At 40.3% G+C, this 22,773-nt stretch overlaps 1 protein-coding gene across 1 annotated transcript; it reads right to left on the reverse strand.

Moving 5' to 3' along the window:
- Nucleotides 1-1,953: 1,953 nt before the first annotated feature.
- DBF4 (DBF4 zinc finger) lies at nt 1,954-22,647 on the reverse strand. Its single transcript, XM_056857411.1, has 12 exons — nt 22,552-22,647; nt 20,144-20,319; nt 17,868-18,062; nt 17,266-17,316; nt 15,217-15,286; nt 15,026-15,102; nt 14,181-14,211; nt 13,821-13,863; nt 12,828-12,959; nt 7,691-7,805; nt 5,770-5,894; nt 1,954-3,075 (listed from the first exon to the last, which is right to left on the reverse strand). Exons 1-12 carry the CDS (start codon nt 22,595-22,597, stop codon nt 2,055-2,057), a joined length of 2,082 nt encoding a protein of 693 aa, XP_056713389.1. The 5' UTR covers nt 22,598-22,647; the 3' UTR covers nt 1,954-2,054.
- Nucleotides 22,648-22,773: the final 126 nt, after the last annotated feature.

A 22,773-nucleotide genomic window follows, 5' to 3' on the forward strand; every position in this document is an offset into this window, starting at 1 on the left:
TTCAAAAGGCTCACCTAAGGCTTCAAGCTGTAGGCAATAGGAAAAATGCATAATCTTGCAGATACCGTATACCAATAAGCATCTTACCTCACCAGAAAGATCTGTACAAATATGACTCATTTTATACTCCTACATAGAATTATAAGGCAGTCTTTTTATAAAGTTGACAACTGTCTTTTATTATAGTTGTCAAGCCCACATGGGGCTCAAAATGAATAAAGTAAGGTTTAAAAATAATATTTTTAAAAAGGAATAATATATTTAAGAAGTATTTTGGAAGATCAGTAAACAAACATTAAGCATGCAGATGTTTCAGCTGGTATTCTGTAAACAAACAATCCTGACTGCTTCTGGAAATTTTCTGTCCCTGCTGTCCAGACATGAAGAAAACGTAATTGTGACATTCCTTTTAAGAATAGCCCTGCTGGATCAAACCAGATGTCTTGCCCCAGATCTTGGGTGTTTCCACCCCTTTCCTCACATAACATACGAAAGGCCCTGCTGGATCAGACCAAGGCCCATCAAGTCCAGCAGTCTGTTCACACAGTGGCCAACCAGGTTCCTCTAGGAAGCCACAAGTCGTCTTGACTGCAGCAGCACCATCCTGCCTGTGTTGCACCGCACCATCAGCCTCTTTGTTGTATTATTAATTCATCCGTCCGGATGGTTGCTCTTATCTACCAGCCTGGCCACATCTCCCTTTTTCTCCATCTTCATGGTCTTCCACATGCTTTTCAGTCAAATGATAGTGCAACCCCTACAGAGTTATACCCTTCTACATCCATTGAAGGAATTACATTGGGCTTAACTTCTAGACCAAGTATGGGCTTAGAAAGGAGTTATTCTGAGTAAGACTGCATTCTTACACTCCTCCCCTCTTGACTTTTATTTATCGCACTCTTACTCTCCTTCATGAATCCTGATAACGATACCATTTCATATCTAAATTACTTTCAAAGAATCATTTATACATTTGCTAACTTAAGTTCTCCTTTTCCCATCTCCATCCCACTTTTTTCAGCTCACAGGCTTATATCCCATGTTTTCCTTTCCCCCATTTCTCATGTTGTATCTGTGTAAAATTATGGCTAGCAACTGTGCCTAATGAGTAGCTTGATGTACCACACCTAGCTGTTGGCACCATATAAATATTATGTTTTAACTGATTAGTTTGAATCCCATTATCTAGGACTGTTTTGAAATCTTCAGCCTATATAAATTCATGAAAGATTCTCCAAGCATTAAAAGACAGAGTCCTGAGCATTCATCCTAAACAAGCTCCCAGAAGATAGGAATGAAATATTCGTCTAGTATCTCCCGTTACAAGATTCTTCCAACATCAGCTACATTTTGAAAAAGTCCTTAATCAGGTGAATCATAGGATTTTTTTCTTAAGATTTTAAATAATTGCAGTTTATGAGAAGACTACAAACGAATACTCTGTTTAATACTCATCTTAAAAATTAATGAGAATGTGGTGTTTGCTCCAGAAGAACTGGATGTTTTATAGTGTGGCAAGGTTATATTTCCAATACTCTCTCTGAAAAAGTGAGAGTCGAATGAGACTAGAAGACCAAGATGCTTTCTTGTGTCGGCTAAGAATCCCCTGCAACAGAATACAGTCAATAAATCTATCCCAATTACTCAAGAAGTCCCACCACTGTAGGAAAAGCTTGCAAGGAGAGCTCTTTCTTGTCTCCTAAATAGTCAATCCTTTATCAGTGCGTTTTTCTGGAAACTCTGGTAAATTTTAGCTACCTCCTTTATAATTATGTTACCCCTTCTGTCCCTCAAATATGCCAAATCAAGCAACCAATCATACGATAGCAAAATTTCTCATGCCTAGTTCAGATGTACAGTATCTTTTAAAAGGTACATTTCCTCTCTTCTTTCCCCCAGCCTTTTTATATACATACAAACACTTGGAATAATATGCACATAAGGGCTTAATACAAGAATAATCACTATATAGTTTATTACCAAAACAAAGTTTTCAAATACAATTTTTCATTTTGCCTGTTTATTCAAAACTCACGGTTGTAAATAAAGCAGCATTAAAATCCAATAAATGGTGATGAGGAGGCAGAAGTAGAAAACAAAGACCACAGAGCATCTGTATGCTGGTCTTTCCAAGAATCTTTTATCAGACTTGACTCTTTGTTCTCTGTCATACTTGAAAACCCCCCAAAATCTGAATTTGCATCACTGGTTTGAAATAATTCTAACAGCGCTTGTGTTGATGAGGTCTGAACATTTCTTGTTTCTTTTGGAATGGACGGTTCATCGGTTCGCTTTAAGTATGACTCTGTACTTTGTTTCTGATTTGCTTTATTTCTTCCAATGGAATTTTTGACTTTTCTATTAAGTTTGATGTTAGGTGAGCTATTGTCCGTCAACTCACTGGGTTCCTTGTCTGCAGCAGGACTACGTGGAAAGGGTTCTGTCTCCAGAAGGACTGAAAGTTCTCTTGGAAAGTTACTCTCCTCACCAAGGATGGCAAGATCTTTGTCAACTGTTGAATTTATCTTCTTCAAACATTTTGTTGGCAGACGAACTGTATTGTTCATCTTTCGCTTTGGGTTTGCTGGATTGTTCCTCTCGCTAAACTGAGATTTTTGGATCCGAGACTGTAGTGGGTTTGACGGAAAACTTTGTAAACTCTGTCTTGACAGAGACTCACAATGTTCATAAATTTCAGGCAAGGTTCTCGTGCACACTTTGCTTTCTTTCCGGATAGGCAGCTGGACCAAGTTTGCAGATAAAGCAACATCTGATAAATTTGAAAAATTTGGCTTTTTACTACCTTCAGTATTCCCATTGAGTTTTCTTGCTACTTCTAAAGAACACTTGGTGTGGCAGAAATTGACAGAACAGGCAGGTTCAGAGGTAGGAGAGTTTTTGTGTGGAGATTTAGGATATATTTGTGTGCGCTGAGAATCTTCTTTCACTATGTGCATATTAATGTTTTTCCTTGAATACCATCTCAATGGGATGTCTTGTCTCTTCAGTCTTTCTTTCAGTTCATCTGTGCTTGTTCCAATAAGGGGAGCAAATTGTCCAACACTACATTTCCTCCTAATAGTAAGAAAGTTACAAAGTAAACATTCAAACCAAATCTTCAAACACAACAGAAAAAAATAGAACTGTTCATAAGAAGCACAGATCAGGTGTAAACAGATTACTTCTTTTGTCCAGACCTTTGTTTACCACTAAGCTGTTTGAGGCAAAACATCATTAGCCCTACCGAACAGCCAAGTAACAAAATATTAGATGTGCACACCCAAGCAGAGGGAGAAATCAAACTGGGCCAAGAACTGCCTTACGTTTAATAAGGGCAGTGCTGAGATGGCTGCATTCACAACTCAAGAGAAAGCACAGCAAGATGCTCAGAAAAGGTAGGTGTATACATGGATATTGATGTTAGCCTTCCAATTCTGGGCTTTTCCACACGCTCGACTTATTCCTGGTTTTCTTGGCAGTCAATCTACAATCACTGGAATCCATCTGTGCACTGTTCTTCTGCATGTGTGCGCTCTCTCTGCATTTTCACAGTTGCCTTAAATGATCAAGAGTTTCAAGGGCGGGTGCTGTTGTCATTAGTGTCATCATCGGTGGTGTCACAGCACCCTCCCTTTTCTTTAAACATCCATAAGATATCAATATAGTGTTGTAATGATAGCTTAGCCAGGCTCTCTGAATCCCCAGCTTTTGTTTAAAATAAAAAGGAAGTCTCTAGCACCTGCCCTAGAAGCTATGCCTATTCCCTTATATCTCCACGAGGGAGGGCTCTAGAGACTTTTTTTAAAATGAAAGCTGAGAATTCATAGAACCTGCTTAGACTATTATAATACTATATCAATATATCGATATTTTAGGGCCTTTAAAAAAATCAAAACTGAAACCACATGTCTTCCGGGGGTGGGGGGGTAGGAGAGGAATTGGTTTGATCATGACAACAGTCCAATAATTGAAAAGTGGGCTGGAGGTGAGTGGGACAAAAAACCCCGACAGACACTTTAAGTGTGTGTTAAGTGCCGTCAAGTCGCTTCCGACTCATGGCGACCCTATGAATGAAAGTCCTCCAAAATGTCCTATCTTTGACAGCCTTGCTCAGATCTTGCAAATTGAAGGCTGTGCATCTGTGTGTGTGTGTGTGTGTATGTTAAGTGCCGTCAAGTCGCTTCCGACTCACAGCAACCCTATGAAACAATATCATCCAAAATGCCCTGTCTTTGACAGCCTTGCTCAGATCTTGCAAGTTAGGGCTGTGGCTTCCTTGATGGAATCAATCCATCTCTTGTTGGGTCTTCCTCTTTTCCTGTTGCCTTCAACCTTTCCTAGCATGACTGTCTTTTCCAGTGACTCTTGTCATCTCATGACGTGACCAAAATACGATAGCCTCAATTTAGTCATTTTAGCTTCTAGGGTCAGTTCAGGCTTGATTTGATCTATAACCCACTGATTTGTTTTTTTTGGCAGTCCACGGAATCCGTAACACTCTCCTCCAACACCCCATTTCAAAGGAATCTATTTTATTCCTATCAGCTTTCTTCACTGTCCAGCTTTCACACCCATACATAGTAATAGGGAATACAATGGCATGAATTAATCTAGTCTTGGTGGCCAGTGACAGACACTTTACACGCAAGGAAAGAGCTGACTCAAAATCAGCTTCCAGAAAACACTGGGGAAAAATGGTTTCAAAAGAACCGGGGGGGGGGGGGGGAGAGAGAACAGAAAAACAAACAAACTAAAACGAAGCAAAAACTAAACTCACAAAAATGTGTGTGGAAATAAGGGGGATAAACTGAAGCAGTATGAAGCCAAAACCAATGGGGAAAAAACCTTTTAAGTAGAAGTAAGGTAGTGGAAGGAAAGAGAAGGTAAGGTTGGGGGGTGCAGGTGAAAGAATGGGCAGCAGAAGAGAAAGGACAAGTGACAATGATTACCAGCAAGGATGCTTTAGTCTGTTAAATATAGTTATATTCTTAAATATAATCCAGAAGAAACAAGACTGCATATTTTCAGGTACCTGTTGTTCTACCATTCTAAGTGGAACCATGAGAAAATATTCAAGCTGCAGAAACAGCTAAAAGTTCCCTAAAATAAATCAATCCCAAAGAACAGGTGTATATATGAATACTGATGTTAACCATCCCATTTTAACAAGAAGTGAGGCGGTGGTAGTAGCAGCAGCAGCTATTAGCATTGTGGTTAAATGCTGGAAATACTGAGCCGCCGCCCCCCCCCCAACCGATCTTTTAAAAATGTTTGCTAGGGCTGTGCATTTGGATATTTCTAATCTGAAACAATGCCCGAAATTCCCTGTTTCATTTTGGAAGTACCCTGAAATGAAGAAAGGTACACTCACAATTTCAGGATTCCCAAAAATTCTCTCTCTGAGATGAAAGGCCTGGTTCACCACCATTGTAAACAATAGAATGAGACCCGGCGTTTAGAGTTGGATGCTAAGTCTACTGATAACAGATATGCCTGAACCCAAAAAAAGACACCTGAAATGATGTCAATATTTCCAATATTTTAGGAAAACAATAATGTCCTATCTGAAACAAAACTAAATGCAAAAATTTTCATTTGAAGTGCACGTCTCTGCTGTTTGCCCTCTGATGATTGAATTGTAAGTATAATTTTGGACTAAAATCAAAGGACTAATCAACTGTTTCAAATACCAAATGTTTTCAAGACAGTTTGTTTTGAAATTTTCAAAATTATTTGACTGCAAGATTACATACATCGGATTTTATTTACCTTTTCGTTTTTGGTGTATTTTCTCTTAACTCTACAAAGTCACAAGCAAACTGGGATATAATGTCATCCACAACTTGATAGTGAGAACTCTGTGAAAAGGTTTGGTGTTGTTCACTTTCAAGATGCTAAAATTAACAGAGAAAAAACAATGTATTGATAGTATTCATACAAGAATTTATCAATATATCTAATACTCAACATGCCAAATCTGTGGATACTTAAATCCAGAGACTGAAGCCTCATATGAACAGGCAAGACAGATCTTTCTACAAACTTGAAGAAGTCCCAGGTTTGCAGAAAACTGAAATCTTAAAAAAAAAAAAAAAAGTGAGGGGGGGGGAACCATAAGCAGCACCTATATCTAAGAAACTAACATCCTCTGTGGCTGATTCTAGGCAACCACACAGTATTGCCAGTGTTCAGCCTTGGTTTCTATCAGAAAAAGGCAGAGGAAAGGGCAAGGCCCTTTCCAGTGTTGTTTTGGCCTTTAAGATAATTCACAGTGGGTAGCCGTGTTAGTCTGTCCGCAGTAGTAGAAAAGGGCAAGAGTCCAGTAGCACCTTAAAGAGTAACAAAAATATTTTCTGGTAGGGTATGAGCTTTCGTGAGCCTTTAAGGGAAGACTCATAGGAGCCAGCCCTATCAGGATTTACTTATCTTTCTAATATATGCCATCTCTTCACTAATAAAAGGAACATGACAACTAAAAGTCCTTTGTTCAAACCATAGCAATTCAATAATTTCACATTTTAATTTGAGACAGCTAGAGAATCCTCCCTAGAGCAAGCTGTTCCTTCAACAAAATTAACCTTGATGCCTTATAATGTAGTTTAATATTTGGAATTCCTAGGCCTCCTTGAGAAGTATCTTTATATATAATATTTGCAGCTGTGTTAAGAGGCTTTCCATGACATAAAATTTAAAATAATTTGTTACCGCTGACTTAAAGTGTCAATCTTCACATAAAGATAAAGATTTTTGGTAACAAAACCATTCTTATGACAGCTGTTCTGTCTAACCATGAAATTGGAAGAGATAACCAAAAGCATAACTCCCCAAGAATCTCAGACTGCTTTTTAACATGTTTATAAGCTGCCCATGTACTTAATATCTTGGGGGATCCAGATACATAGATATTTAATAGGTGATGCTTTATATTAAATATGTAGTACTTCAAACAGTTCAGCTAACTTATATGATAAATTAAAGTCAAACTGCACACCCTTAATCTCTCTCATATTTCTAATAACAATAGCAAGGGCCTCAATAGCCAGTCTGCAGACCATTCACAGCCTAGAAGGTAGAATGCCTTTCAAAAGATATATAGACATTGATCCATTTGTTAAGACACTACTGCATAGTCAGGTCATGCCCAACCCTGTTAAGATCTCTACGTAAATCCTACGTAACAGAAACATCCTCCAACTGACATGGGCAAACGTTTCTAAGCTGTGTCATTGCTTCATGTGTTTGCCTTACTGGTAAAAGTCTGTAACTTACCCTAAGATAGCAGTTTCTCCCCACACCCCCTAACAAAGTTTGCTGAAAGGCTGACAGGAGTGCTGGCATCTAAAACATGTTAACTTCATTGTGGATGTGTATTTACTTAATAAATACAATTATAAATAAATACATTTTCGTTAGGATTATTTTAAAAGATGGTTCTCTGTGCAAGAGAGCTTGTACTATTTCATCCAAGTTATCATCTACATTACATTGCAGAACTGGCAAAGTTACAACTTTACATCTATTTAACCTTCTTCTGACAAGGAATCAAACATCTACAAAACAAAATGTTGAACTTTTTTCTTTAAGAGCAAAGAATGATGTAAAGACCTGTGGACAAATGCCTAAAAATGTTAGAATTTAGGCATATTCATACCACATAAATAAGACAGTTACTTAGGAAAGGTAGACTTACAGTTTGAAGATCATCATACTTTTTCAAACAACATTCACAATATCCTTTTCTCTTCTTGTGTTTTGCAGGAAGCTGAGCTGGAAAGGTCTCTTCTTTGTCATTGTTTGCTGGAGTTCTAGTCAAAAGGGAAAGAAAAGCCCTCTTATTCTACATTCCATAATATGGTTGCCAAGGACCCATCTACCTGTTTGCAAACATGTCTCAATAATTCACTTTGTTTAATCATATAACATCACTGACCTACTGGGGAAACAGGCTAGCGTAATATACTCAGCTTCAAAGTACCAAAATAATCAAGATAAATAATAAGCCACCACAAAAAAAACGGTAGCAATTAAATGTAAATGAAACATTAACAATTTCAGATAGGCCAAAGATACCACATTACTGGCAGAAAACAGTGAAGACTTGAAATGTCCCGATTAAGGTTAAAGCAGAAAATGCCAAAGCAGGATTACATTTGAGGATGATGAAGAAGAATAGGTTTTATGCCCCACTTTTCTCTACCTGAAGAAGTTTCAAAGCAGTTTACAATCACATTCCCTTCCCCTCCGCACAACAGGCACCCTCCGCACAACAGGTAGGTGGGGCTGAGAGACCTGTGACTGGCCCAAGGCTTCATGTGGACGAGTGGGGAATCGAACCTGGTACTACAGATCAGTGTGCTACACCACACTGGCTCAAGAAGGCAAAAACAATGACTTCTGCAGAATTACACAACTTTAAGGTTGACAAAGAAGAAACTGAAATTATTAAAGATTTTCTATTCCTTAGCTCCATCATCAACCAAAAGAGAGACAACAGTCAATAAATCAGAAGGAGACTGGAAAGGGCAGCTATGAAGGAGCCAGAAAAGATCTTTAAGTGTAAGATGTGTCACTGGTGACCATGAACAAGTTAATTCATCCCATAGTATTCCTCATTACTATGTATGAGTGTGCAATTTGAGAATGAAGAACGTTGATTCATTTGAAATGTGGTGTTGGAGAAGAGTTTTATAGATACTATGGACTGCCAAAAAGACAAATAAGTGTGTTCTGGACCATATCAAGCCTGAACTCTCTCTAGAAGCTAAAATGATTAAACTGAGGCTATTATACTTTGGTCACATTATGAACCCACTGGAAAAGACAATAATGCTTTGAAAAGTTGAAGGAAAAGAGGAAGGCTCAACATGAGATGGATTAAGGAAGCTGCAATCCTCAGACAATAGGACATTTTGGAGATAATATACCGTATTTTTCACTCCATAAGATGCACTTTTTTCCTCCTCAAAAGTGAGGGGAAATGTCTGTGCGTCTTATGGAGTGAATGCCGGCTGGGCGAGTGCGCGTCGAGACGGCGGAGATGGCGTTCCCCGCCCCGACGGCCAGCTGGGAGGCGGCTGGGGCGCACAGAGCCGGCTGGGGAGTAGCACAGGATCCATGCAAGCCTCACAGTGAAGAGCATTCCATAGGCATGGTGTCACTGCTGAAAAAGCTCTGTCTTTGGTTGCTACCTGCCTCAAGTCTGAAGGTGGGTGCACAGAGAGCAGGGATTGTGAGGAGGGTCTTAATTGGCAGGAAGAGTGAAATGGCCCTTCAAGTACCCTGACCTCAAGCCATTTAGGGCTTTAAAACATTACAATCAGCACTTTGAACTATGCTCATAAAAATGAGTAGCCAGTGCAGATCTTTCAGCATCAGGGAGATACAACCCCAGTATCCCACCCACCAGCAGTCTGGCAGCCACATTTTGGACCATCTGAAGTTTCGTGATAGTTTTCAAATGTAGCCCCTGTGTAAAGCACATTACAGAAATCTAACCTGGATGTAATTAGAGCACAGCCAGACTGAGTCAAGCTTTTCAAGGAACACCCATAACTGGTGTAATCAGCCAAAAGCCTTGACTGGAAACAGCTTCGGTTTACGAGGGCCCTCATCCATTCCATTTTTATCTATCATGTAGGTATCGTGGTGACTAACAGTGCCCAGTACACTGAAGTTAATAGGCTCAGAAGGCTGTAACTCTTCCTAGGATTGCACTGTAAGTTGCTTAGGCCTTCCATAGAAAGACCACTTTACTAACTCCAGAGTTTTGTGCAGCTTGACACATAGATATTTAGCATTATATAGTTTCCATGCGAGTAACAGATACCTCCTAGAACATTCAGATCCCAGGCAGATACTCACCTCACATACCTAATGATCTATGTGGCAAGGTGAGAAGACGCACTGAGAAAATTCCACACATGGAAAACTCACCAGAAAATAAAGAACTTTCTAGACTAGCACTAGTCTCACAATAGGTCAGCTTTTTTTGGTTGAAACCCAATAGTTACATGGGAAGTTAGAAAAATCTGGCCCTCTTAATTAGGTTATATCTAGAAATGCTGCTAAAAATAATAGTTGCTAGACAAAGGATCAGTTCACACATTTAGTTTTGAAGTGGTAAAGTCCACATGTAGTAATCCTGGTTCTGTATGAGAATCCTTGTGTTTGTATTTAAAACCTCTGAAGTTAGCAGGATACAGAACACATTTCAAAACTAGTAGTTTCAATGTCACACATATACACGCACGCACCTGTGTAAGCAGTAAATTCACCATGACAAAAGGGACAGCATGAACTCCAAGGCTATAAAACCAACTCTCATTCAAGCTAAAATTCCTTCCCTATTGCTTTTCATCACATTGTATAGGATTGATTTGTACAAATTACTGTATAAAAGGAAACCCTCATTGAATGTGGCATTAATATTTTCCACATGAGAGCCATGTATGATGTTCCATATAGTATGTCCACAAGCTGTTATAAACATACCACCTAGCAGCTAAATGTTTGTAGGGATCTCATTTAAGATTCTGTATCATACTGATAATCAGATAATTTCACAGGGATTAGAACCTTGCTTTCCCTCAGTGGTTACAGCAACTTCTTTCCACTGGAATAAAAAGCAGGCAACAAGCTGTTGTGGAAATAGGCTGGATTTGTAGAGAAACTGAACAATGAGTTCTGGAATGTGAAATACAGAATCTATCGTACACAGAGCTAGCTTTACTTCTGCAACTTCCCCTCTCCCCTAAAGACTAGGAAAGCAAATGTGATCTCAAAAGTAAATAATCCTATGAGGAATATACAAGCAGTGAAATTGTTTCAAGCAGCGTAAGAAAATAGTGAGATATTTTATATGTGGTGAAATGAACCATTTGGGAGCTTATGTTTCAACTTCCAGATTTATTGAGGATACTTGACAGAGGGGCCATTAAATTCTGTTTCCCCCAAAAAGTACATAAATACTGTAAAAAAAGCTTGAGCATTCTCATTCGCTTCCTGGGATTACTAAAATACCCAAACTCTGAAGTAACAGTAAGTACCACTGAAGGGTTCACTTATTGGAAGACGACCAAATGCTGGATTGGGGAAGCCCAATTCTGCAAGAAGTGTTCCATTAAAAACTGCATTAGAGTGGGGAAAGGATCTATACCAATGTAATTTTCCAGAAAGTGTTATTGGACAGGATGTTCAATTACACTCTGATTGCCTGATATCATATAGCTACTCAAAAGCTGAGGTCTGGGACGAATATGATTGGCAAAGTGCCACCAGATTGACAGTTACAGAATATGTTGAAGACCTGCTGACTCAAGTCAATATTTGAAATTCAGCTCCTTTGTATCCTCCTCACTCCTACAGACGTCCTTGTCCCCAGAATCACAGAACAGTACACTATCCCCTTTCTGAATCTAGCCTGAGTGAACTTTTTAGCCTTCCACCTCCCTTTTTCTTCAACTCTTTGTAACCCTTTTTCCTATTTTCCCCTTCAGGCATCTGTATCTTCCCAGGTTTTCCCCCAGTTTTTTCAACTCAGGGCATACTCTGCATCCTTCCTTCAAAGTATCATCCTCTCTTGAACTTCTTGTTCTTTCTATTACTTGTTTTCAGCCACCAGACTCCTTTCATAGAATCATAGAGTTGGAAGGGACCACCGGGGCCATCAAGTCCAACCCCCTGCACAATGCAGGAAATTCACAACTAACTCCCCCCTCCACACCTCTAGTGACCAGAAGATGGCCAACATGCCCTCCCTCTCATCATCTGCCTAAGGTCACAGAATCAGCATTGCTGACAGATGGCCATCTAACCTCTTCTTAAAATCTCCAGGGAAGGAGAGCTTACCACCTCCCAAGGAAGCCTGTTCCACTGAGGAACAGCTCTAACTGTTAGAAAATTCTTCCTAATGTCTAGACGGAAACTCTTTTGATTTAATTTCAACCCGTTGGTTCTGGTCCGACCTTCTTGAGCAACAGAAAACAACTCGGCACCCTCCTCTATATGACAGCCCTTCAAGTACTTGAACATGGTTATCACATCCCTTCTCAGTCTTCTCCTCTTCAGGCAAAACATACCCAGCTCCTTCAACCTTTCCTCATAGGACTTGGTCTCCAGACCCCTCACCATCTTTGTTGCCCTTCCCTGGACACGTTCCAGCTTGTCTACATCGTTCTTAAATTGTGGTGCTCAGAACTGAACACAGTACTCTAGCTGAGGTCTAACCAGAGCGGAGTAAAGCGATACCATCACTTCGAATGATCTGGACTTCTGTTGATGCAGCCCAAGACTGCGTTTGCCTTTTTAGTTACAGCATCACACTGCTGACTCATGTTCAGTGTTTGGTCTACTAAGACCCCAAGATCCTTTCCACACACACTACTGCTCAAACAAGTCTCCCCCATCCTATAATTATGCATTGGATTTTTCCTACCTAAATGCAGAACTTTACATTTGTCTTTGTTGAAGTGCATTTTATTAGTTCTAGCCCATTTCTCCAGCCTGTCAAGATCATCCTGCATCTGGCTCTGTCTTCTACCATATTTGCTACCCCTCCCAAATTAGTATCATCCTGTGGACATATTTTACCTTGTGCCTGTACCTCGTGTAAGCCTTCCACCTGCTCTGAAACAAAAATGAATTTTCATTTCAGAGTAGTATGCAGCAAAAAAAAGTGGCTTGTTTACTTTTTGCTTGCCACTGTAATGTCCAAGTTATATACCAAGTGTTTTTTGTAAAAAAATCCAGGCCTGCTTCCATCCTTTCTAACAATTTTTCAGATTTTGCCATTGTGCTCCACTATTTTTATCCCAGTCCCCTGCAATTACCTTTGCCTCATCTGAATTTGCTTCTGGCCATTAACATTCTTCTTTTCAACATCAAATGGACTGTAGGGTTTTGGATTAGAATAGTTGATAACTGGAAAGCTGGAGAGTTGCAAGTAAAATGGTCTGTAGTTACTAGATTAGAAGGGAAAATAAACAGTTATCTCCATGCTACTGAGCATAGATACACTCATTAGCATTTTAAAAAGTCATGAGCCATATTTCTATACCACTTTTCCTCACTGCTCAAAGTGGTTACAATAAAATCAATTTGATCTTCCTACCTTCTCCCTTCGCAATATTAGTTATTTGACATGAATATATTATTCTGCTACAGCCATTTGATATGTTATTCTCTCTCTATGCCAACTCTACATTCCGCTTTAGAGAGTTCAGACCCCATACAAGCCTATGCCATTCACCCAGGAGTGTGGGAAGCTGCAATTACAACATACAGTAGACTGCCTCCACATTATTCTTTTTTGGCCTTTTGTGTGTCATTCCTGTGATCCAGGTTGGTGGAACATTTATATTTCCAGCTGTTTGTTCTGAGAGAAAGTCAAAAAGCAACTCTGCCCTCCAACTTTTCCTTCCCCATCTTCTACTTGTCCTCCTTCCACCAGAAAGCGTTGGGAAACTCTGTCCTTTGTATATGGATGCAAAGACATGTTTCTTCAACATAACTCAACTACAATACAACATTTGAGACCAACCAACTGGTCAAACAGCTGCCCAAAATATCTAGAGCAATCCTACTGATAAACTGGATGACATATTACCATCCAACGACCCCACTATGTATGATACGATGTACTTCAGTTTCCATTCTCCCCATTCTATTATCTATTTTATCTTCTTTCTAGTACAAGCATATTTAATTCTTAACTAATAATAGAAACATATTTAATTCTTAGTGTGACTTAATAATAGATTGCCACTTAAAGCTTCTAATATACTAGCGAATGTATAATAATCCTGCTGATAAAAAGCACTTACCGTGTTCTGTCCTCTACTTTCAGAAAAGGACTTTTCAGTATACCTGTTCAAATGAATTGAAGACTGTGAACACACAATACTTTGACCAATAGGAGCCACCAGACTCACAGCCTCTATCAGAGACAACGTTGGCAACACAGTTTATCCCTCTCACCCTTGCATAATATTCACTCAGATACAAATTCAACCGGTTTTCAACGTAGATCACGCATAAACTAAGTATATACATGTTGTTTTCAACACTGGACATTACAAGCAATTATCTTATTTTGTATATTAGCTCTCGCGTTAAGAAAAACCTAATAATGTTTTTCTTTTGTTATTGAATGAAAAAGATAACATAGTTTCTCCAATACTTACTCTTGGTTTTCTGCACTGAAGACTTTTTTTCCTAATTAAGAGAAAGACTGGAGTGAGCATTTTTATTTGCTGAACCTCAAATTGTATCAAATTTTACAGCTGAATTCATAAGAAAGAGGAGCAAAATTAAGATGAGAGTTACAGAATGGTAACAACCCTTCTAAGCAATTATGAGGACCTGAGAAATGTACTCTTACTTAAAATGATTCATACAGATTTAATTAAGGGATTGAAAGTGTCATTTGCACACCACCCCATTCACAAGGCCTCACAAAAAGGTGGAAGTCAGACAGTGACAGGGCTGTGGGAAAGCACCAGCATTTTATTTATTAATTCATTTACACCCTGCCTTTCTCCCCAGTGGGGACCCAAAGGAGCTTAGTCATTATCCTCTCCTCCAATTAATCCTCACAACAACCCTATGATGTAGGTCAGGCTGACAGAGTGACTGGCCCAAGGTTACCCAGCAAGCTTCCATGGCACAAGTGGGGGGTTGAACCCAGGTCTCTCAGATACTAGTCTGATACTCTTAACCACTACCCCACAATGGCTCTTCAGCAATGGGAAGGCAAGATATTGCAGCTTGGTAAATGTTCTCTGCAAGCTTGGTTTACCTGTTCAAAGGTAAAGTCACGATACAATGAGTTGAATCCAAATACTCCCTTATGCTAAGACTTTCTCTGATTGAGAAAGACTTCTTTCTTTGTCGGTTAGATGTTTTAATGAGAAATCCAACCGAATGCATTAGCAACAAACTCCAGGAGAGGGGGTTGTTCCTCTAGCCAACATCCCTAATTCATTGCTTTCTGCCACTGTTTTATGACTACACACTGGTGTCTACTTACCACATCTTTGACTTCTGAGCTGGATTTCTTGATCAGACATAAATCTTTTTTCTTTTGATCAATATAGTTCTTAATATCTATTTAAAAAGGAAAAGGTTATAAAACATTGTATCTAGCTTCTTCTAAAAGAAGATTAGTGACAAAATGAAAATGAGTTTTGTAGTTTACAAACGGAAAAAGAAAATACTTGCCATCAACATGAAGTATTTTCACTCCCCAGCTCAAGGCATTGGATAGTATACTACCTGAAGGGATTAATTCCTGAAAGACAGGTGTTCGTTATTCTTAACATCTATATCCAAACTTATTCCATCATGGAATTCAAGGCAATGTACCGTATATACTCGTGTATAAGCCGAGTTTTTCAGCCCCCCAAAAAGGCTGAAAAATCCCAACTCGGCTTATACACGGGTCAATACGGTAATTGGGCAGTTTCTCCTTCGGAGCCGCCTGAATCGCGCTCCCGCTGACCAGCTGATTCCCCCCCACCCCCCAGCGCGCTCCCGCTGGCCAGCTAATTCCCCCCACCCCCCCAGCGTGCTCCCGCCGGCCAGCTGACCCGGGCTGGTCCTCTCGCTCTACAGCTGATCTGCAGGCCTCCAGCTGATCCACGGGCCTCCTCCGGGCCTCTTCCTCCCGCAGCCGCCATTTTAGAGCGCCAATTTGCCGCCTCTCCCAGTGAGTAGGGGGTTCAGGGGCTCTTCCCCCTCCCCCCCTTGGATGGCACTGGGGTCGGGGTGGGTCTAGAGGGCCCGGGAGGCCGGCGGGAGGGCGACCCGGGGCAGAGGCGAGATTGTCCCTGCTAGGGCTGTCAATTCGGTCCGGTCCGAACTGAAAATCAATCGAATTTCCCGATTCAGTGATTTTCAGTTCAGACGGATCCGAACTCAAATCTGGCGGGCAACCGGGGGGGCCGAATTCAGCGAGTTCGGGAGTTCGCGAATAAATTCGGCCAATTCGGGCCCCCCTTCAGGGAAGCCCGCTGAAAGGCACGGGCTGCCCTTTAAACTGATCTGCGCCTCCCAGCTGGGAGGCTCAGATCAGTTTAAAGGGCAGCCCGCCTCCCTTCAGCGGGCTCCCCTGAAGGGAGGCGGGCTGTCATTTAAACTCATCTGCGCCTCCCGGCCGGGAGGCACAGATGAGTTTAAATGACAGCCCGCCCCCCTTCAGGGGAGCCCACTGAAGGGAGGCGGGCTGTCATTTAAACTCATCTGTGCCTCCCGGCCGGGAGGCGCAGATGAGTTTAAATGATAGCCCGCCCCCCTTCAGGGGAGCCCGCTGAAGGGAGGCGGGCTGTCATTTAAACTCATCTGTGCCTCCCGGCCGGGAGGCGCAAATGAGTTTAAAGGACAGCCGCGCCTCTCCAGCGGGCTCCGCTGGAGAGGCGCGGCTGTCATTTAAACTCATCTGCGCCTGGCGCGGCCGCCATTTTAGAGTGCAGCATTACTGGTAAAGGGAATTTCTTATTGACCTTTGGCTTATACGCGGGTCAATAAGAAATTCCCTTTTCTGGCCTCAAATTTGGGGGGTGGGCTTATACTCGGGTCGGCTTATACCCGAGTATATACGGTATATAGTATTCCCAGGTGATTTCTAACACAAGCTCTTATCAGACACAGACCTGATTATCGTTAGCAAGGCTTTTGTAAAGTCATGTACTATTTTTAGTAGTCATGGTATTTCAGCAGGTGCAAATGTAGCAGCCATCAAATATCTGCACTATGCCCACTACCACTTCCCCTCCACAATGACAAATAGTAGATAGGCAAAACAAGGGCCAAAATCCATTTCCTTTTTCTTTTCTTTTGCACCACTTTCTTTTCAAAATTATTTTTATCAAACAGGTTTTCTTACTTTTTATATAGGACATGAAAAAACTAAGAAAATTAAGATAAGATGGGATGGGGAAGGAGGGTAGGAAGGAAACACTTAACGAAGATGGGAAATACAAAGGTGATAAGAGGGATACATGGGTAAAAGGCAAACAGTGAGAAATGAAGTGACAAAAAAGAAGTGGTTGTGGGTTTCCTGCATTGTGCAGGGGGTTGGACTAGATGACCCTGGTGGTCCCTTCCAACTCTATGATTCTATTCTAGTCTAAGTAAGAAAAAATTCTAGATGCATATATGAATCTGTTGGCTACTTGTCTAAGCATGGGGCTGAGAATCATTGTCACTTAAGTCATTGAGTACCCAAGGGGAGAAGAAAGTGTGGAAGTAAAACTATTAAATGATATATACCTGTTCTTTGATTGCTTTTTCAACTAAGGATTTTCCTCTGCTCATGAGCACCTGCATTCAAAAAGAAATATGAAATACATATATTACAGATTTTACATATACATATGCTACTTACATATAATTACATAAGAGATAACTTTTGCTAGCAAATAACTTCTACTAATTAAACATCGTTTGAATTAATGAACAGTCAGGATGTAACCTGACCTTGATGGCCCAGGCAAACCCGATCTCATCAGATCTCAGAAACCAAGCAGGGTCAGCTCCGTTTAGTACTTGGATGGGAGAAAACCAAAGAAGTCCAAGGTCACTATGCAGAGGCAGGTAATGACAAACCACCTCCTTCCTATCCTGCTTTGAAAAACCTACAAAGTTGTCACAAATCAGCTGCAACTTGAGGGCATTTCTACCACTAATAAGGACAAGTGCATTTTGGGTTGGAAGGACCACATCCTAGTGATTCTTTGCATCAGTTTGCAGTGATGCTTTGCTAAAGACAATATTAACCACCATTTATAAAATGCCCGGTTAGACTTGAGAAAGAAAATGAAAAGATTTGTAACATTTATTTTAAAATCTTCAGGAGAGGGAACAGGACTTACTGTGTCCACCATCTTAAATGAACTTCCATCATTCTTGTCTCTTCTGCTGCTTGGATGAGGGGAACTGTTTCCTCCATTATATATAGATTCTGGGCTTGGAACTGGAGATACTTGTCCAAGAGTCTGAGCAAATTTTGCTTCCTTTTTGTTAGAGATCAAATAGTTGATATCTTTGCCAAAGAATCCTTCTACTCTCTAAACAAGAGGGAAAGCACTGTTTTAGAAGATCTCTATACTATTTTATATAAAGCAATGTGGCTATAAGAAAGCATTTGATATCAGTTTTACAAGCAACAGTCTCCCCTCCACACACACAAAAGAACATCCTCACATGGCTTTGGACTATGAGTGAATACATAGGGGTGAATTCTGACATGGGTCTCTCACTAGGTGGGTCAATGTGAAAGTAAAATGTGTTTGGGCTGTTCATGAATGACACATCCTCAAGGGAGACTAGAGATGTGAGGGCCTGGGAAAAACCAAAGCGAGGGGGGGGGGAGGAGATTTTTTTCCCTGAGGTATTTTTCCCCAATGGAGAATGTGGAGCAGTAAAAAGAAACTCCTACGAAATAATTTCTCTTTGAGAATGAGTGAAATACTTCTCAAAGCAAGGTTTCTGTTCTTCACTCAAAATATACTGCAATGGGGGGGGGGAATGGGGAATTTCTATTTGACTGAGAAAACCCTTATTTTAAAAAGCATTTCAATCATTTGAAAGGTATAGTATGAAAAAGTCTCAGGAGCTGCTTTATTTTTCCAATGGAAAAGCCGGAAAATTCTGAGAAGCGGCGAGGATTGTGTCTATGCTGGAACTTGTTGTTTCACACCAGAGAGGAGTTGAAAAAAAGTATATCCTCTTGCTTCCCAGACACCACCATTCAGACACGTATTTCAGCAAGGCTGCACACTTCCCAAAAGAACCCCCCAATTATCTGAGTACTGCCTGGTAAACATTAGAACAGGCATAAGTAGGTCCACGGCACCATTAAAAAGGTCCACGGCACCATTAAAAAGGTTCAAGGCACCATATTCATTCTTCTACTGGCTTCCACCTAGAGCTCCAGATCAGTTCCTTGAGGGGAACTGATTGCCATTTTTCTTTCCCCAAGACGACCATACTTCCTAGTTTAAAAAACTCAGAAAGTCTCACACAAAATTCTGTCCAAACAATATGCTATCCAATTATTTTTCAAAAAAAGTATGCTAAATATCTGGACTTTTACCATTCTCTTTACCATTAAATTGGATCACACTGCTGGCTTTAGCTTAGTTCTTTACTACTCAATCCCAACAAATCTTTCAGTATACATAACAGCATTTGTCCACATTATAGCCTACCCACATAACACATTGACTACATTTGTTGTCCATGTGGCACACTGATACACAGTGCTGGTTTAGGTCTGCTTCACACAACATAAAGAATCAGATGCAAAGAAAGAAAGAGTTGCTTGTACATTCTCTTGAATGTTTATGAGAAGAATAAATCTAGAAGTTCCCAGCACCAGATTCCATGTAATAATTGAAGTTGCTATAAAATGTCATATTCTTGCTCAGCTACAAAGCTCAATGTAACTGTGAATAAAGCAGTCTGTACCTCATAGGGGTATTACGAAGTAAGTAAGAAATATTTAAAAACTTAGTAAAATAAAAAAGAGCTTTAAGAATTAACACCGTCGCAATATACATGGTACCTCACAACAATAATTTATTTTTATATTCATTGATTTTCCCTATTCATATTTCATTATCTGCTGATCATTATTTACATCACTGCCTTATCTACGAGTTCATGAGACCGTTAACCTTCTGATACAAAAACAAACAATGCAAATGTTAAATTTTAATTTTATGGACTGGATCCAAAAGGCTGCTTGGAAAACATTTAGGAATCCAGCCTGACTTTGAAGGCTCCCCTCTGATAGCCACCTAGCAGGCTACTCCAAGAGAAAATAACTGTTCCAGCTGGGAACGGAATTTAGGAAAGCATCTATTAGTGCACTGTACATCCAAAGACTTGGATCCCGGCTTTAGCATATACAGTAGAATAAAGATTTAAAATTTTCTATTCATTCAGGAAACCACTGGAAAACTGGACCAATTCAGATGACACAATGAAATATTGTTTAACCTGGATCCTTTCACTTTTGCAGTGGATTTCTTAATGAACAGAAAATTTAAAATCTTTACTGTACATGCTTTGGCTTAATAGAACAATCTACTTTCTCAGAGTTCATAGTATTCTTCATTTTTTAAAAATGTACATATGGACTTACACCTCCCAGTTCCTTAAGATCGTTCGCTATTTTCTCAGAGAGGACATTGGATGGAATATCAAGATAAAACACCTTCCCAATAAGTGGTTTGCATTTTAATTTATCTGATTTTGTGGAATCTTTCTTCACAGTTTTCAAGGGAGGTTTACTTCTGTCTGTTCTTCCTTGCATATCACCTATAATCAAAAAAAGAAACTGTAATCAGGACTGAAGTCTATTTGCATATATGTATGCTAACCAAAGTAAATGCCTTTTGTTGAGGAGCACAAAGCCATTTTTTGAAAAAACTGGATATATTGAGGCTCTTTTTCTCATACACATGTGTAAGTACATCAGAAGGTCTCAGGCTTGCATGCCTGCTGTTTTACATTCCTTATGCAATGTCAACAACTGCCTGTACATGTGCATTCTCCATTGCTTGCCCACTGCCCAAAGAGGTCAGGAAGGCTCCCACTCTCCTGGCCTTCCACAAACTATGCAAAACTGAACAAGAGGGCTTTTCTACGCAGGTAATAGGGTTGCACTGTACAAAATGGTTCAACTTACTTGGATAAGTGACAAACTGTGGTCTATACTGCTGTGTATAGCTTATTGTAAGTAGGAGCCTATTCTGGAATTTCTGTGCCACTTAATGTGTTATGTTAACACTTATGCTAAGTTTCAGTTTTTTCTGGTGGTTCCAGACTTCTAAAATCCAAATTCATTGGTTATTGAATGTTCCATTTTGTTGATTGTACCGACTATGTGTAATCTGCCCTGAGTCCGTGAGAAAGGTGGACTATAAATAATGTAAATAAATAATGACCACCTCAGTTGGAATCACAAAAATATGCAATTCCATGTTCATATATACATAGTATCTCACGGTGAGGTAGGTGAGGCTGAGAAGTTCAACGTCATCCCACAAACTTCCATGGCAGAATGGAGATTCAAACCCAGGTCTCAGATCCTAGTCCAGCATTTTAACCACTTAAAATATATGGCTATTCCCAGGCATACAGACAAAAAGCAAATTCAGTAGATTCGCATCTAATTAGCCATCTTGCTTATGCATGCCCCCTCTCTCAAATGCATAGAATCATAGAATTGGAAGAGGCTATATTGATCTGGATAGCCCAGGCTAGCCTGATCTCATCAGATCTCAGAAGCTAAGCAGGGTCGGCCCTGGTTAGTATTTGGATGGGAGACCACCAAGGAATACTAAGGTTGCTGTGCGGAGGAAGGCACTGGCAAACCACCTCTGTTAGTCTCTTGCCATGAAAACCCCAAAAGGGGTCGCCATAAGTCGGCTGCAACTTGACGGCACTTTACACACACACATATAGACCATCTAGTCCAAACCCCTGTTCAATGCAGGATCAGGCTAAAGCATCCCTGACAAGTGTTCATTCAACTGCTGCTAGAAGACCGCCAGTGAGGGAGAGCTCACCACCTCCCTTGGCATGTAAATAATAAGATCTGTGAAGCTCCTAAACACTACCTGCTAATTTAGTAAACAATACTACTTTCTGAATAATCCACAATGATTCTCTTGGGATGTTTATTACTTGAGAACTAAACTTTGCCCCACATTTTTGGGACGGCATGCAGTCTCAAACTGACACTAGTATTAAAATATACTGAAAGAATCTGATGAACTAAATCAGATCGTAAACGCATGAGCAGGACTCGTTTTATTTAGAACATAAGAAAAGCCAGGCTGGATCACACCAAGGCCCACCAAGTCAAGCAGTCTGTTCACACAGTGACCAACCAGGTGCCTCTAGGAAGCCTACAAGCAAGATGACTGCAGCAGTATTATTTAACTATAACTGTTATGCAGGTCCAAATTATTAAAATGTTTATAAGCAAATAATACATGCTCTGTTTTTAAATTTTGGACTAAATGGTAATACAGCCTAGGGCAGTGGCGAAGCCGACAAGTTAACAATGAAAGTGGGAAGAAGGCAAAAGAACAGAAGTTTTAATTTCCCAAAAAAGCAACTCCTGCTTCATCAAGTTCCTCCAGCAACTACATTTTTAAAAGTCTTAATTGCAACCAGCTGCTCCACATGGCTGTATTTATATTCTAGGTGTAGCCATATCAACACATATTATGTCTATGCAGAATAAGCTGTGTGTAACATTTAGACCTGCTTTATACAATTATCTGTTTATTTACTGCTTGAACAAAAAAACAAATCACACCTTTGAGCTTCTGAATGAAAACAAACGGGCTCTTTGCTGGCAGGCTGCTCACAAAAGCGCCCCACGGCAGCTTTTGCATTTGGCTGAGCAATCCCCAGAAGCAGGAAACAAAAATAAAAACCGAACCAGTGCAAAAGGGGAGTTCCTCCCCCACCCCCCAAGCTTCTCAGGAAAAACATTTGCCTATTTCCATCTGAAAGAAATAAAACCCAGACACTCACAGGGAAATTGTCCTCTGCTGCTGCTTTTCAAACCACTTGGTTTCATTTTCTCGGGAAGTCACATTTTTCTCTTCCCCACCTCCCTGCGACGGTTACCGCCTGCAAAGGAAACAGTTTGCAGAAAAATTCAGTGGGTAACGCTGTGTTAGTCTGTCTGCAGTAGTAGAAAAGGGCAAGAGCCCAGTAGCACCTTAAAGACTAAGGAAAATATTTTCTGGCAGG

This window comes from Euleptes europaea, chromosome 11 (assembly GCF_029931775.1).
Source record: "Euleptes europaea isolate rEulEur1 chromosome 11, rEulEur1.hap1, whole genome shotgun sequence".
NCBI lineage: Eukaryota > Metazoa > Chordata > Lepidosauria > Squamata > Sphaerodactylidae > Euleptes > Euleptes europaea.